At 38.2% G+C, this 17,700-nt stretch overlaps 1 protein-coding gene across 6 annotated transcripts in view; it reads left to right on the top strand.

Moving 5' to 3' along the window:
- The first annotated feature begins 452 nt into the window (after positions 1 to 452).
- The window catches only part of MATCAP2 (microtubule associated tyrosine carboxypeptidase 2), a 24,835-nt gene continuing 7,587 nt past the window's right edge, over positions 453 to 17,700 (top strand). For 3 of the 6 annotated variants that reach the window (XR_012692792.1, XM_075212557.1, XM_075212556.1), the window contains exons 1-5: positions 453 to 749; positions 7,380 to 8,047; positions 13,957 to 14,100; positions 15,115 to 15,247; positions 17,310 to 17,615. Coding sequence is in view for 5 of the 6 variants with exons in the window: in XM_075212557.1 (XP_075068658.1) it covers positions 725 to 749; positions 7,380 to 8,047; positions 13,957 to 14,100; positions 15,115 to 15,247; positions 17,310 to 17,615 (1,276 nt within the window). In the remaining variant the exon portion in view is untranslated. Of the gene's footprint in view, positions 750 to 7,379; positions 8,048 to 11,351; positions 11,415 to 13,956; positions 14,101 to 15,114; positions 15,248 to 17,309; positions 17,616 to 17,700 lie in introns of all 6 variants that reach the window. The other 3 variants (XM_075212555.1, XM_075212559.1, XM_075212558.1) reach the window with 3 other exon arrangements.

Below are 17,700 nucleotides of genomic sequence, written 5' to 3'. Positions count from 1 at the left end.
GTATGATGCTGCTGCTTATTTTGGCTACCATTGTTTACTGCCTGTCCTTGTACACTGTTTGATGGAAAATAAGGTTTTTTAAACAAATATATATTATTTTCTGCATCATGTTTGATAAGCATTGATATATTTTTTTTTTTATATATATATTTTTTAATCTATACTTTTTACTTTTTCACTTAACTATATGCAGTATTTTATTTGAAATACTAAGGACCCCATATGTACATGATACATTTTTAAATGTGTTTGTGAAATTAATATCACAAGGAAGCTGCATTTAGTATTATGTGATATGTACCTCTTGACCACTAGTTGCATAAATTCTTTTTCAATGGTGTCATCTGAGCAGGCTGATGATGGCGTGAGTTCTGTTACATGTTCTGTTCTAGAATTAATTCCCATTCATTTGCTTTGTGACATACTACCAGCTGTTGCCATGGAGACTAAGGTAGAGCTCTAAAGCACTCTAGTATAACACTGCAACTGTTGTCACTGGGAGAAGAACAAAAGCTCAGGCTGTATTCCAGGAGAGAGCCTAGCTCTCCGCCTGTCTATACCTTTGGAAATATACCAGTAATTCTTATGCACTGCACCAAACTTATCAACTAACTGTCTGCATATAGAAAATGTAGACTTTCTGCCAAATCTCTTACTAATATTTTTCATCCCTAGGATAATATATCTATTATTAAGGGACTGAAAGGCATATAAGGAAAGAAAAATGCTGGAATCTCTCCGCATAACTGGTGAGTAAAAAGGATATTGTCCTAATATTGTCATTTAACTGAGTACTTATTTTTTGTAAAACATGTTTCTTTTTCGTTCAGAATGTCTGTTTATTAAATGTTCACAGCTTTTCCAGCTGACGCACTGCAGCATAGCCAAACATTGTACCTGCTTATTTCTACACTTCTTTGTTGCAAACCAATATCTGTGGCTTTATCTTATTTTTATTTATTTTTTGTTCTTGTTCCAATTCTTATTAGTCTTCTTAGAAGTATGTGTTATTTTTTTTATGTGTGCCAGTAAAAGGATTTGTGCATGTGTTTTAGAGTTGTGGTTTTGTATGTTTATCCCAAGGAATACAATTCCTTTTCTGCTCTAAGGACTATAAGCTTATGCTTGTGTTATCAAGAATGGCTGCACACATGTAGCTTAATTTAAAATGTTTTGTATTCTAATTATCATTTGAATTGTAACAATCTTAAACATAATCTACAACACTGTATCAATGGTAGATTTTATCATATAAGTTAATATGTTACTATAATATAATATATTACATTTATTTTTTATTTATACATCAAAGTATTGCATATGTGTGTAGGTGGGTGTGTCAAAATCATTCTCTGTTGTATTTAAGTTTGTGTATATGCCAGCTTGCATTTTGTGGTATGAGGGTGTGTCTGAATCAGTGTTAAGGGTGTGTGTAACTTGTGGTGTGTGTATGTGTAGAGGAGGGAAGTGTGTATGGAGGAGAGCTGTATACATCTCCTCGATCTTGAAATCCAAAACTTTTTTATATACCACTTCACAACACTATAAAAGTAATCTACCATATATATCTCATACCACTCACATTCATTATACATGGAACAAAAACATATATTATCACATTTTTTTTCATTCCAGCTATCTCAAACAAACTTCAGCTATCTCCCATACTAACATATACCATTTATATCACACTACCTATGTATGTCTGATAGTGAAGATGGCTCGCAATAATAATAATACCAGTGGAAGCATGGCATTCGCCATCTTATCAGATATATTGCATATAAAATCTTCCTTATAGCGCTAATAAATCCTTTTCTGTCATTTAGTAAACACAGTCCTATATCAATGCACATAATTGCATTCATATTACATACAATCACAAACTATAAATATATTCCATTCACACACTGTATTCGTGTTTACAATCTCTTACAACACAGAACAGCAGCATTACATTCTAGCTATACAACCATTCACCTCCGTAAATTCAACATCTGTTACAAACCAGTTCCTTTAAACCAGGGGTCAGGGAACTTTTTTACCTTTTACCCCCAAATATATTTAGATACACGGACATTACCCCCTTGATTTAAAAGGAAGGAAATCATATATTATTAATTATTGTAATTCAAAATTTTATTGAATCTATTATAAATTTCTTTGAAAGCTTCAACTTCAGGCTTTGGAGAAATAATGTTGCTTCATTTTTGATCCGAGAGCATCAATATTGGGGCAGTTTGATGTCAGAGCAATTTGGATACAGTCTTCAGCGTCCAATCGATTACTCTGCTTTGTTTTTATGTTCGTTAGAGTGGAAAATCCTTGTTCGCAAAGATAGGTTGTTGCAAAAGGCAGCAACTGTTTGACTGCCTCCTCATGTGCAACTTTGATGCCTTTGCAGCTGTTGACCTCCAAAAATATGACAGATCTGCTTTGTTTTCAAATGCAATACGTGCTTTATTATTGTATCGAAGCTCAAGAAGTGCCTCTGCCAACCCTTGAGGCTCTTCTGGTACAATAGTGATTTCACATTTAAAGGGGTCTACAATCCAACTGACAGCATGTGAATCGACAGCATTACCCCCAGGAATTTCATTTTTACCCCATTTGGGGTAATTTACCCCTGTTCCCTGACCACTGCTTTAAACCTTGTATGTGGATGGAGCAACCTTGCCATAGGAAGCAGTCATTGTATGTGGTGGCTCCTCTGTGTGTTATGGCTCACAGCATTTGAAATGTAAATGCAAGCTGCTTCTCCGACCAAAACAGGTTCTACTGCTTTTATTTATTTTTTACGAGCCATGGCGCTGTCCATACCCACCGCGGCTTGCTCTCCTCTGCCCCCGGCGTCCCGGCCATTTCCTTGATGACCGGGGCATCACTTCTTTGCTGTCAGAGCGCATTAAATGATAATTTATTATCAGCCTCCTGGGATTGATTAGGTTAGATTGGGCTTCTCTGCTCCTATTGGCTGCTCTGGGTATTTAAGGCAGGGAGGACTGGGCCTCCCTGCCAGTTATAGCGTTTGCAGTCCTGTGCTGCTGCTGACCTGCTGTTGGACTCTTGTTTGCCTGATCTTCTGTTGTGATACTTGCCTGTACCTTGGACCTTGCCTGTTGCCTTGACCTTTTGGCTTGAATATTGGACTCCGCTGTTTCGCTTGTGACCCTGACCTCTGCTTGGATACTGATTTGCCTGTCTGCTACGGACCCCTGACCTTGGCCTGTCTCTGACCATCCACTCCAGTCTGGTCTAGCGCCTCCAGTTCCTTCTGCGCTGCAGCCATCATTGATGAGCTTTTACTACACTGAGCTTAAGAGCTGGGGGCATCCAAGTACCTGTGAGCACAAAAAGTCTATGGGAAAGGCGGCTGCTAAAGGGGAAGACCTCGACACTATCGTTCTAAAAGCTCATCTTGGTGGTCGCGGGCCCTAACAGTATTATGATGTTTCAAACGTTTGATTTGAGATAACAGAAATGGCTGCAATTTCCACCATTGTATATGGAGGTGCATATGACACCGTAATCTTCTAGCATTAGTTTGACAATAGTCTTGCATCACCACTCTGCGCTTCCAGTATCAAACTCATCTTCATGTTTGCATCCATTCTTCTCTTTCTCATATACTGACACTGTCCCTGTCTCAACTTGCGGGATGTTTGGCAGTAGCATGGTGAGGGGGTGTCATGGGCACCAAAGATAGGTGTATGTGGTGCCCGTGGAAAGTGAAGTGTGATTTTGGGGGTTGCAAGGGGTGCTGGGCGTGGCAAGCAGGACACGCTCCCGGTTTGTGTAACAATGCCTATTGCACCATGACCATGCCCCCTAATGTTACAGACATGCACCCTTTCAGAGCTGTGTCCTGCTTTGAATGTTGGAAAGTATGTTACAGAAGCTACAGATTGTTCATTCCCCACCTACTTCAAAACTGTGTACAGAATAGATAAGCAGATTGTTTACATAAAATGGTGCTCAGACACACAATTCCTAAAAACTGAAGCACAATATAAGCTTTATATGTACTGTAAATGGAGTATATGGACTGGGCTTATGCTTCTGTGAATATTGTCTATTAATTAGCATTGAGGAGTGGTGTCATTTTTTTGGTACATGATATAGGGCTCTTATATCCATTTTTCACCTTGTATGTGAGCATGATTTCATAGTGTTATAGTATTATAATGAGTTTAGTCCCATTATTTCTTGTCCAAAATAAATTCTCTATTCACTTGGTGAAAGGACCACTAAACCTAAAGGAGTTATAAACTCTCCATTTCTGTGATTGTTGTTCCTTGCTTGTGACAGGCATTAGTGACAGGCATTAGTGACATGAACAGCTGGCAACTAATCATATGCTGCCCTCTATGGTGACAATGCTGCACTGTTTTTCAAAGCTCTGCCATTGATGCCTGTTAGATAAAGGAAGCACCCACAACAACTATAAAATACAATTGGCTTTATATAAAAGAGATATAGTTCTCATAACATTCACAAGTATATGTAAAGTAAAGTGGGGATCTTTTTAGAACTGTAACACTTTGTCTGAAAACTGGTATGTTTATAGATGAAGCATTTTTCTCTGTGCACAGCAGAAATTGCAGTAAGCCTAAATCTAAGGACATTCAGTTATTTTAGCTGTATAACTGGGGAATCTCACATACATGTTTCTGATTATTAAACAATTCCTGTTAGTATTGTATCGACTAGTGTTTTAGATTTGCTCATTGGTCACAACCAGTAAAATAAAAACTACCTATTTGGAGTAGAGATGAGCGGGCTCGGATTTCGCTAATCCGAGCCCACCCGAACAGTGCGTATCCGACGGGATCCGAGCACTGTTCGGGAATTTCCGGGCGACAAATGAAGCCAAACCGAGGCTATGACATCCAAGTCTCGCGTCGGATCTCGCGAGACTCGGATCTCATAAATGCCCCGCTCGCGGCCGCCATCTTCATTCTCCCTGTGGTAAGTGAAAAGGGAGGTTGATGTGCTCTGTCCTGCTGATAACTTTACTAAAGTGGTGCTTTGTCCGAGTGCATTAGCACTTTGTACAGTGCTCTGTACTGCTGATTTATTTAGTCAAGTGGTGCTTTGTCCTGCTGAGTGCAGTAGTACTTTTTCCAGTGCTCTGTCCTGCTGATTACAGTGGTGCTTTGGCCAGTGTCTGTGTTGCTGAGTCCAGTGGTGCTTTTGTCCTGTATTTGTTTCTGATAAGTCCATAGCAATTTGTTAATCAGCCAAAAATCTTTTAAAAAAAAAAAAAAATCTCTAAAAAATATTAAAAAAAAAAGATTAAAAAAAATATAAAAAAATATTTGAAAAAGTATAAAAAATATTATAGAGCAATATATTCTTGCAGTCCAAAAAAGAGGATCTGCCATTTCTATTACTATGTTCATTATTTCTGTAGTTCCAAAAAATAGGAACTGCCAGTTCTATTACTACGTTCATTGTTTCGGTAGTTCCCAAAAAATAGGAACTGCCGGTTCTATTACTACGGTCATTGTTTGTGTAGTTCCAAAAAATAGGAACTGCCAGTTCTATTACTACGGTCATTGTTTGTGTAGTTCCAAAAAATAGGAACTGCCAGTTCTATTACTACATTCATTGTTTCTGTAGTTCCCAAAAAGAGGAACTGCCATTTCTATTACTACGTTCTTTGTTTCTGTAGTTCCAAAAAAGAGGAACTGCCATTTATATTACTATGTTCTTTGTTTTTATAGTTCCAAAAAAGAGGAACTGCCATTTCTATTACTACGTTCTATGTTTCTGTAGTTCCAAAAAAGAGGAACTGCCATTTCTATTACTATGTTCTTTGTTTTTATAGTTCCAAAAAAGAGGAACTGCCATTTCTATTACTACGTTCTTTGTTTCTGTAGTTCCAAAAAGAGGAACTGCCATTTCTATTACTATGTTCTTTGTTTTTATAGTTCCAAAAAAGAGGAACTGCCATTTCTATTACTACGTTCTTTGTTTCTGTAGTTCCAAAAAAGAGGAACTGCCATTTCTATTACTATGTTCTTTGTTTTTATAGTTCCAAAAAAGAGGAACTGCCATTTCTATTACTACGTTCTTTGTTTCTGTAGTTCCAAAAAGGAGGAACTGCCATTTCTATTACTATGTTCTTTGTTTTTATAGTTCCAAAAAAGAGGAACTGCCATTTCTATTACTACGTTCTTTGTTTCTGTAGTTCCAAAAAGAGGAACTGCCATTTCTATTACTATGTTCTTTGTTTTTATAGTTCCAAAAAAGAGGAACTGCCATTTCTATTACTACGTTCTTTGTTTCTGTAGTTCCAAAAAAGAGGAACTGCCATTTCTATTATTATGTTCTTTGTTTTTATAGTTCCAAAAAAGAGGAACTGCCATTTCTAATACTATGTTCTTTGTTTTTATCTGTGCAGTGGAATTTAGACCAGTTAGAGGAGGTATTGTGGCCCCGGTACCAAATTGGGTACCGGGGCCACTCCACTACGCAGTCCAGATAGATGCGTATCAGATATTAAACTACATTCAGTGTTGGGGCCAAATCCAAAATTAATGAAAATGACCTGTCATTGTCAAAAACAAGAGGTATTGACGCGCTCGAACTACACCCTGTATATGCTGCAGAGGATGTAGGAGCAGGCAGCTGTGCAGTGGAATTGAGACCATTTGAAGGTGGAGGTATTGTGGCCCTGGTACCAAATTGGGTACCGGGCCCACTCCACTACGCAGTCCAGAAAACTACCTCGGTGCAACGTTTTGGACTAAAAACATTATTGTGAGGTGTTCAGAATAGACTGGAAATTAGTGGAAATGATTGTTATTGAATGTTATTGAGGTTAATAATAGCGTAGGAGTGGAAAACAACCAAAAAACAGGATTTTAGCGCTTTTTATGCTTTTTAAAAAATAAATCAAAATCCAAAATCAGATCCAAAACCTTTCGTCAGGTGTTTTGGCAAAACAAATCAGAACCCAAAACCTCAAGCTAATCAGAACCCAAAACACTAAAAGTGCCCGGTGCACACCCCTAATTTGGAGCAGGGCTGGCTAAAGTCATCCAGACAACAGTTATTTTACACCTTAAACTGCATTAAATCCTGCCATATTTAGTAGCTAGCATACCATCTCAGAAAGTCATTCTCTGATTGTCCAGTATGAAAAGCATGAACTGTGGGGGTGCCAATATAAATGGACTTCCCAGAAGTCAGTGCTCTAGAATTGGTTTTGCTTTTTTGCGTTTTGTTCACTATAGAGATGCTTAAATCTCTCCATAACCTTTTCATTGTTTCAATTACAGAGTAAAACTCTTAAATATAACTGATTTTTCTTTTTTCTTCTTTTTTATCTGATCCACACATGAATATAACTGATCTGGTTGTATTTAATATAGAAGTACTTCGGTGGCCTAAAGAGGAACTTTCAAGAAAATCGGTTCTGAAAGTGGAGAAAGCACGCATACTAGCGACTACAAAGAGTATCAAAGAACGGTCTAAGAGTATCTTGCGAGATACATTTAGAACAGGAACCAGCAGTTACAACATTTTGCTTCAAAGTAAAGAGGAGAAGAGCGAGTCAGTTTTGGCTCAAAATAAGAAGCAAAGGAAAGCGAGCAAGATGTTAAGTACATCAAGCAGGAAGGAATGCAACAAAATCCAAGCTTCCCCACATAATAATACCTCGTTATGTGCCAAGTGGAGCATGTCAAGTTTTAACGCTAAAACTAGAGAAACCAGTGCTAAATATCCAAAAAACATCTTGGTGGCAGGAAACCATGTAAGACTCGCAAACAAGCCTAACAACAATGTCAGGAGAAAACATGACTTGCCTAATCCGGCTACAGGAAAGGAGCCTTATGTCTCAAAAACACAAGCAAAAGAAGACCTCTCAGGGAAAAAGAATTGTATTTTAAATGCTATAAAACCCATAAATGTTGAGAAGGAAAAAACTAAGTTTTTCAAGTCTGCATTTACATACAACCCTCAGTTTGAATATGCAAATCCTGCACTGCCAAGTGTGTTAGCAAAGCATAGCATTTCTTCTGACAGATTTCTTAAACAGGTATAGTTTGATATTTCTGTTTATTATACATTTTTTTTTTCCCCCAACAAAATAATTGAAAATAAACTTCATTTTAAGACACCAAAAATCATTAAAATTAACTCCAAGAAATAATAAGAGCAACATTAATGGAAAGGGCTTTAGCATCTTAAACAGCAAGACCTCCTTTGGGAGACACCAGGGGGTAAATGTATCAAGCTGAGAGTTTTCTGGTGGGTTTGAAAAGTGGAGATGTTGCCTATAGCAACCAATCAGATTCTAGATATCATTTTGTAGATTGTGCTAAATAAATGATAGCTAGAATCTGATTGGTTTTTCAAACCCGCCGGAAAACTCTCGGCTTGATACATTACCCCCAGGTTTATGATACAATGATGGAGGCAGAGTGTATGCAGATATGCATTCCCTTTAAGGTAGCAGTTGTATATACTCTAGTAGACAGCATATCTAATCCATGATTAGAGATACAATCAGACTTCTACTTGCACATTTAACAATCAATTAAAAAAGGGTCATAAGGGTGTACTTATGCTATTATATTTCTTTATAATCGGTTAGTTTCAACAAGCATATTATTTTATATTTTGCAAATGTTGCTTAAGGTGAATAATTTAAATTATACCTTGTAGCAGGAATAACATACTTGATGTTATCAGTGCTGTTCGGCAACAGGTTGTGGTTTTTGGATGCAAGATAACTTGGTAACAGGTACTCTAAGTTCATTTATGTTCTATTTACTTAAGAACTTGTTTTATGCAGTAGATTCTTCTTGAAACGGAAAATAAAGAAAGTTTCCTCAGTCGCAAAGAGGACAAATTAAATCACATAATCTTAAGAAGCAAAAAATTATATGTAATAAATACAAATTAATTTAATAAATAACGAATATATAAATATATATTACAATTAATAAATAGATTAGGCTGCTGTAAAAATAGAGACTGCCACAATACCTCTAACAACAATAATAACCTTTAACACCTGTTATCATGGGACAGCATTCTACTGAGTTACTAGTTTTTGTTATGTTCGGTTTTATGCATGCATATGTTTTGCTCCATGAGCTCTCAGAGGATAAGATAGTATAAGTAGGTATGAGGTCTCATCTGTCAACACAGTGTTTAGTTTACAAAATCAGTTGGATGAACATAATATATTGTGACAGGTATTACAATTCACTTTTGTATAAGATTTTAATGTACACAAAATCAACTTAATAACACAAATGTTATTGCACAAAATTTATCCTGTCAAGCATGATATACAGTAAACCTGTAGCTACAAACCAGTTTTGTCAAGTTAATGAGATACAAATTATATATATATATATATATATATATATATATATATATATAATTTGCAACAGAATCAATTTTGTAGCAATACAATCCGTTTTGTCAAATAACTGTGATGTTACAGAAGTTACACTGCATTATTTTTCATGCACCATTCTGTAACGTGTAAGCTGCATCTACAAAATAAGCTTGGAAGAACAGCTACAAAGTATGTTTATTGCTTCACATCGTAATGTTGTATTGTGTACAAAAAAAATAATGGGATTTGCAGATAATGGATTTCATTTACAGAATAACTACAGCATTGCACAAAATATCTTTTTTTTATGTAAGGCATATTTCAAGGGCATTTGCAAGATTTCTTATCGTCCTACGCAAAACTTCAGCCTACCACCTCGCCTCCTCCGCCGTACCCACTTTCCAGCAGTTTACACACTTTACTTTTGTACAACAAAAATAACTCTTACCTCCTGATGGCTGGCTGGCTTGCAATGCTGCAGTTCAGATGCTCTGACACAGAATGCTGACTAGGCTCCACTGCTTCAGGGGCAAACACAGGATTTCTAATGGGGGGTTTCCAAACGTTTTAATTTGAAACAAAGAAAAAAAAAGTTTTTTTCTTTTTTTGTGATTTGTTTGCGTCTTTATCTACATATTAAGCACTTGTTTAAAGGCACTATGAAATGTCTGTATATCTGCAGAATACATAAAGTATGTATTTTTAAATCTGAGAAAAAAAATTATGGAAACATGAAAATGTCTTTTTATTGCTACTAATTTACAAAATAAGCATTGTTCCACTTTTATTCTTATTGGAGACACTGGAACAATGGGGTGTAGAAGCTGGACTTTGTGCTCTTTAAATTTTGCTCTAGAAGTCTGAATTCCTGGGAGCTGCTTTTCATGGCAACCCCTCACCGGCACAGGAAGGCTGAAGGGGACTATCCCTACACAGTACGCCCTCCTTGGCAGCCTACAAAAACAAACAGCAGCACATCCAGCAGCTGTCCTTATCTTCTCCTTCTGTCCTCTCCATCTGCATGGAAGTAGTGTTTTTAGGGGTGTGTGTAGGGTCTGGATTTCCAATCAGTCTCTGCTGTCCTATGTACAGCATGTGAGCCAGAGGTCCAGTGTCTGCTAGTGCATGCAAGGCGGTTCCACTGAGATTGCAGAACCAGCCTGGGAGAGATCCTGGGCCAAGTTGATTGATACGTAGCTCACTGCACTTCCCAGGGAGCAAGCAGGGATGTCGCCTGCTATGTCCCTTCTGTGGAGCAACCCTCCCACTTTTTGAGTACCTGAACATGGACCTTCTATGTGCCCAACTATTCGCTGTTTAAGAGGAAGAAGAAACATACTGTTTTCTTCCACTCTTCCCCTAAGTTGGAAGGCTTTTTATGTGAAGCATGGACCAAACTTGAGGTTTTGGATCTCACACAGGTTGCAAATCCTTTATCCTCCAAGTGAGAATATTTAAAAATGGGAGTCACTGCCTAAGGTGGATGCTTCCATGGTGGTATTAGATAAGAGTGTTAGCATTCTGATTCTGAGTGCTGCAGCATTAAGGTATAGCACAGATAGGATTATCTAAACCACCCTCAAGTCTCTATTTATATTGCGCAGAGGCGTCCCTTGGACCCATCTTAGCTTTGGCTTGGGTCATTAGGGCAGTGAAGATGGGGTCAGAGCAATAAGTGAAGAGATTTCAGTAAGGAAGTCCCAGATTGGCTTTGTAAACTTTGGTTGAGCACATCCATGAGGCATCTGAATACCTGGGGAATGCGACTCTGGCTTATTGAAGCTAGGATTTTTCGGCATGTCGTGCCTTCTGCACCAGGGCCTGGGAGGTGGGCAGAGACTCAAAAAGGATGCTATCTTTCTCTAGGAATGTTTTATTTTGTCCAGAACTGGATAAGCCTATTAACCCGACCACAGGGGAAAGAATTATTTTGTACAGTCAATGCTCCAAGTCCTAAAGGCCCTAGATTACACTCCTTTTGTTTTTTCAGCAAAAGCTGGGAGTCTCTCTTCTAGATGTCTATCTTCCACTCCTCGTGGAGGTCAGCACAGAGGTAAGCATTCTTTGGCAGCGAAACAGACATCTCCCAAGCTCTCAGACAAATAGTAGACATGATGGGCAGGCTGCCAACCTGAGAAGTCTGATAGTGAGAGCCCATCTGCTCCTCTTCTGAGACCAGTGGTTCACTTGCACCTCAGACGCCTGTGTGAGACGGATCATAGGTTGTGGATACATCATAGATCTCCAGTGGTCTCCAAACGGACTGTTTTTCACAACTTGCCTTCTGGGAGATGAGAGAAAATGTTTTCCTCTACAGGAAGCCATTCTGTCCTTGATTTCTGTAGGAGTAGTCATCTCTGTCCCTGAGGAACAGAAGGGATTGGCTTTCTACCCAAGTCTTTTTGTTCCAGAAACCAGATGAATCCTTTCAGCCCATTGTGAACCTGAAGTCCCTAAACATGGATAGGTTCAAGGCAGTTTTTCAGGTCTGTCATGGCCAGCATGAAACTGAACAAGTTTAAGGTGTCCATTGGCATCAAGGATGTAGAGCTGTAACTAGACATTGTAGTGGCCTGGACAAAAGAGAACAGACACACACACACACACACTATAGTTGGGTCGATAGTAGGCACCCTGGACAGGGGCAAATGTTGTACTACGGCACTGCAATTTAGCCACAACCTGTGTTTATTTGCAGCAGAAATATTAATTAGGGACAATGTATATTCATACTGAAGCCAGAGGTTGCATATGATGGCCTCATAGCCCTCACCAGTCTTTTCTGTGTTACATTATGTTTAAATTAGATAACTAGCCACAGGTGTATTATCCCCAGCTACAGCATCTTAAACTGCTTATAAAAGGCAGGTGTCTTATAAGGCACGCAGCGTAAATTGAAGCAAAGTCTTTACTGAGCTAGCAATCCCCAAAATCAATCAATTGACAAACTATGCTGCTCTCTTCTGTCTGTTTTTGCAGCGTTGATTAGCTGATGCTGTTGATGTCTTCAGATGAGTTGCTGCTTGGCCAGATCCTAGAATATTGAGGCGTTGTTTAGAAAAGAGATAGTTACTATACAACCTATTATACAACCTATTACTTTAGGAGTAATAACTCCTATACACATAACAAACAGATTATGAATATAAGTATTACCTCAATGTGAGTTTCAGTGTCCGAACAGGTACTTGGATAGCTCCTGCCCCAATTCTTCAATCAGCTGCTTCCCACTAAGTGAGAGATAAATAGCAGACTTCTGAGCACAATGCACCTGACTTGGAGGAGGCAGCCATTAGAGTGGTAGGGAAGGGGAGGAGAGCAGATCATGGACCAACCCAGCTCTGGGCTTGACTGCTACACTCACTGTGACAGGGAACTGAGTCAGTCAGGAAGCTGGGTGCAGATCTGAAACAGGCAGCAAGTACAATATTGTTGCTCCCCAACCCATATGGTTTGCATATGGTTTTCCTGGGACTGCTGTTTGACACCCAATAGAAGAAGGTGCTCTTGACAGAGGACATGATCCTTTCCTTAGAGAGACTAGTAAAGTCTCTGTTAGCTTGCAGACTGACATGTCTTCATTTTTGCATGAAAGTCTAAGGGAAGATGATCTTAAACACATGCTATTCACTGTACTAGGTGTTCCCACATACCACCTAGCGTCCCAGCCATTTAATGCCACTCACAATACCTGCAGCTACTATTATTTTGGCCTCACTATGGCCTCAATATGTCCTTCACATGTTATAAATTGTGCCAGTTATCCCTATATGCCACTCATTATTATGACACTCTACACCAGTACCACCTTCACACACATTATATCAATACCACCCCCACCTTTCTCCCCATAAATTACATTAATACCACACACTTACTTCATCACTGGACCAGCCTTCTCCTGCAGTGTCTGCGGCTCAGCTGCTTCTGAGTTCCTTTCCAATCTCAGCAGGTTCCACACATCAGGGAAACCCCCCACCCAACTACCGGTGCCTAGAAAGCTGCCTAATGGCAGTGCCAGGCTAATATATCAATACAGCCAAGAAACTTGAAAACAAAAGTTTCAATTGATGGTTTCTTAAAAAGCGTAAAGCGTAAAGCATGCTGTCCTTGTCCCTCTTTTAGCTTTTTTATTAGTTCTAACCGATCTGTCTGTCATTCCTCCAGTATCTCCTGGAATTAAAAACAATCCCCGAATATTTTTAATTTATGGTGTAGAATTGTAGTCTAAAATTATTTTGTGATGAAATTATGCAGTGACAAATTATCAATTTTGTAACACTAAATAGATTTTGGTGATTTAATATTTTGTAAATCATAAAACTGATTCTGTGACACAACACTAATTTGAGGCTTAGTTGATTTTCTGCCACACATTATATTTTGTAGCACAAAATGTTTGTTTAAAAAGTTGTTTAAATTAAAATTAAGAGCCCCACCGCCATTTGATGCACAAAACCTAAAAACCAAATAAAATCGCATTTTGGTACCTGGTAATTTGGCATGTACTTAAACCATAACAAACTTTTTAAGTCTATAAAAAATATATTCTGATATTGTGTGTTTTGTTTTGTTATTTTTGTAATCCTATTCAGGCAGTAAGTATCATGCTAAAGACACTTGAAAAATATGGCAGTTATGAGAAATTTGAACAAGCTACAGGAGGTAATCTGCTCCCAAAAAGTCGAATATGGCAGCACGTTCGAAAATACATGAAGGCAGAAGGTTGTCTGGGCGAGGTAATGATCCTTAATGATTTGACTACTCTGTAGCTTCATTACCAGACACATTTTAGCATTTTTGCTATGTGCCAGTAAAAAGATGATTCATCATCAACACTTATTTATATAGTGCCAACAAATTCCGTAGCGCTTTACCATTGGGGACAAGCATAGTAATAAACAATACTGGGTAATACAGACAAATAGGTGAGAAGGCCCTGTTCACAAGCTTATAATCTATGGGAACTATTGTTTATTAGGGTATCAGAGTGTAATTTATTTTGTTTTTTTGTACTACTTTTTATATTATACATTTAGGGCTAGATTTACTAAGCTGCGGGTTTGAAAAAGTGGGGATGTTGCCTATGGCAACCAATCAGATTCTAGCTGTCATTTATTTAGTACCTTCTACAAAATGACAGGTAGAATCTGATTGGTTGCTATAGGCAACATCCCCACTTTTTCAAACCCGCAGCTTAGTAAATCTAGCCCTTAGTGTTATAAAAGCTATATTACATAAAAGAAGTAAAAAACGTATACTTTTCCATCATTATGCTCACTGAATTATTTCCAAGTACATACTAGGAATATCTTTATAAATGTTTCCCCCTATTTCATCCCTTTATTTAGATACCCAAAATGTACATTATCTTTTATGTTTTATTACAGTGTTCCTCAGTATGTCAGAATACAAAATAGGGACACTACAGTTCTTTTTACAGCAACCCTTTCTTGGCTATAACTGGAGGTGATACACTTTTCCTGTGATCACTAGAGGGATATAGGATGCAGAGGTGTGCACCTTGTAATCTGCATCTTGTACTCATTGCACAGAACTCTGTTGAACATACTCATAACTTTTGCTGACCGTTTCTCTGTATTCCTAAGCAAGCTGCATATATTTAGCCTGTGCCTGCCATTCCTACGATCACTGCACCCAAGTTTAAATCCCATGCCTGCAAGATGTCTCTACTGCTACCAGCAATCTGTCTCTGACACATATGTTGACAATGTTTATTTTCCATGTTCCAGATTGTTGTTCACCTTACAGATGATTTACTTTCACGAGCCTCTATGACAGTTGTGAATGGCAGGCCAACATTGACCATCAATATTTCTACTGCACGAGAACAGTGGCTTGAAGGAATACTTAGACATGAAATAGGTACAGTACTTTGCTGATTTACATTCTCTGCTTTTTCAAGTTTAAAACAAATTTCCTTCTGGCTCCATGCCAGTATAAGGTTTAAAAAAAGTATTTCCTGTTATAGGTGCATAATTAAAAAAACAATTGTAATAATGCTTTCCCTGTTCATTTCCTGTTGTACATAAACATTGTATTTGCATAGTTCGGGATTTAATGAACACATGCAGTATGCATTAAAAACATAATTAGCCATAGGGAGCAGCTTGTCTGCTAAAGAAAAGACCAAATACAGGGCATGATGCATGTGTGAGCTTTCCTCCTGCTGGCAAACGTGACAAACGTTTGTATTTTTCTATTCAGGCAGCCAGCTTAGAGGTTAAATTTGCCGATAGCTACAATAATTTGTAATGCTTTAAATTGGTTTATTGACTAAACACAAATTTAGTTCAGTGATTCAAATATACGTGTGTGTGTGTGTGTGTCTATGTAGGCTTGTGAAAAGCTGTTAGAGATTGCTGCAGTTGAGATCAGTTCTCACAAATATAAAACATTTTGTGAAGGCAATGGAAAATTACAAGGTAGCATAGTGTAGTATTATCACAACAAGGACGCAGTCGTTTGGAAGATCCGCTGGAATACCATCTCCGTTCAGCTGCCGGACTTAGAGAGTTTAACTGTCATTGCCATCTCTGATCCTCCTTTGGTAACTTACATGGCCTCGTTGGTAACTGCAGCTGCCACCACACCATGAGAAATAAGTGTCCTGGCTATTTATCCACAAGGGAGCATGATGCCAAATTACAATACCAGGAACACAGCTACCCCATGCTGTCGGATCACCACAGGCGTGCGCATGCAACACAAGAGCGAAAGCCTTTTCCAGAATATGTAGAGGAAAGAGGTTCAGTTGAGATAAGTGGTGAAGGACAATCATGATTGCCAACAACTGACTGTCTTGATATTTCTACAATGACATTTTAATTTTTCTGATAATGCTTCTTCTTTACAGTTTCCACATTCACTTTACCTACACCAGTTACAATTCTTAATCCACTACTTTATGCTTATATGTACTGCACTTTATTTACAGCGTTGGTAGTATTTGGTATTGTGTAACTTACTTGTAACACAATAGGTTAAATATGCCTGCATCCACTTACCATTCTGCTTCCTAATCATGCCCTGATATTGTGCCACGCCACGTCTTTTTTTATGAGGTCATGTCATCACATTCACCATTCACTCTTCAGCTATCCTGAACATGCTTTTCTGCTTACCACTTTGATTCAGAGTACTCTATTCTATCCCAATAACCTTCCTCTACTTTCTTTCACTTGACTCCATCGACCTACTACTCCTTCTAAGAGGCCTGTGAAGTGGACTGGTTGGATCTCATGTAGAGTGTTAGTAGTACTCTTTTTTTGTTTTTCCATTGTAAGCAACAACAATCCAATCACAGCTGTCAGATGACCTTACATTTTACAGTAGGTGTACATTATATCTTTTAATGTGCATATTTCAGTTTGGAGCCAACTAAGTTGCTTTTATGAGGTGATTCTCTGATTCAGCTGTTTCACCTTCGCTGACAGTTACATTTTCTGTCTCAGAATGTTTCCAGAATGTCTTGTGACACCAATGCTCACTGAATATAAGCAATGACATTGTTACTATATCTAAATCTATTTTGCAGGTGTTTAAACTTATGTACATATCACTTGTATAAATGTAAAGTAACACCTTTTTAATTTCATGAACCAAAACATCACTTGCCTAGAATTCTCCAGGGTGTTGTCTCATAAGGAATGTGGGAGTTGCAACCACTTTCTGGGTTTTTTCCATTATCATGTGTGAATCTATTATCTTCAGTAAAATGTTACCATGGAAAATCCATTCTGTCCATTGTTATGTATGGTATGTAAATGTGTGAGTGTGTATAAGATAAATGTGTAATAGTATTCTAAATTATTAGCTGTGTTATAATAACATTTACATATGCATTTGTGAATGAAGCAGGATAAATGTTTTCTTGCACCAAGTTTAATTTCCACTTTAAAAAGCAGTATTACTTGTTTGAATGCAGGAACCCATTATTTTCGTGGAATGAACAATAGCCAGCAGCCATGGAATAACAGTGATGGACGTAAAAAACATGATCTAAAACCAGTCAACCCAACAGAAGAAGGCCTTGCAAGCATTCATAGTGTCTTGTTTCGCAAAGACCCTTTCTTGTGGAGAGCTGCACTTTTATATTACACTGTTTATCAAGCCAGCATTATGTCATTCAGTGAACTCTTTCAGGACGTGGGCCAGTTTGTTAAGGACCCAAATACAAGATGGGATTATTGTGTACGAGCGAAGAGAGGTTGTACAGACACATCCCAACCAGGTAACTGCGAACATTCTATTCTGTAAACACACTGAGCTAAGAAGGAAATATGCTTCATCATTGTGCACAATGTAAGTTTAAATGG

The sequence above is a fragment of the Mixophyes fleayi genome, chromosome 5 (genome assembly GCF_038048845.1).
Source record: "Mixophyes fleayi isolate aMixFle1 chromosome 5, aMixFle1.hap1, whole genome shotgun sequence".
Lineage (NCBI taxonomy): Eukaryota > Metazoa > Chordata > Amphibia > Anura > Limnodynastidae > Mixophyes > Mixophyes fleayi.
The sequence above is the reverse complement of the archived record's forward strand: the minus strand, read 5'-3'. Positions and strand labels throughout refer to the sequence as shown.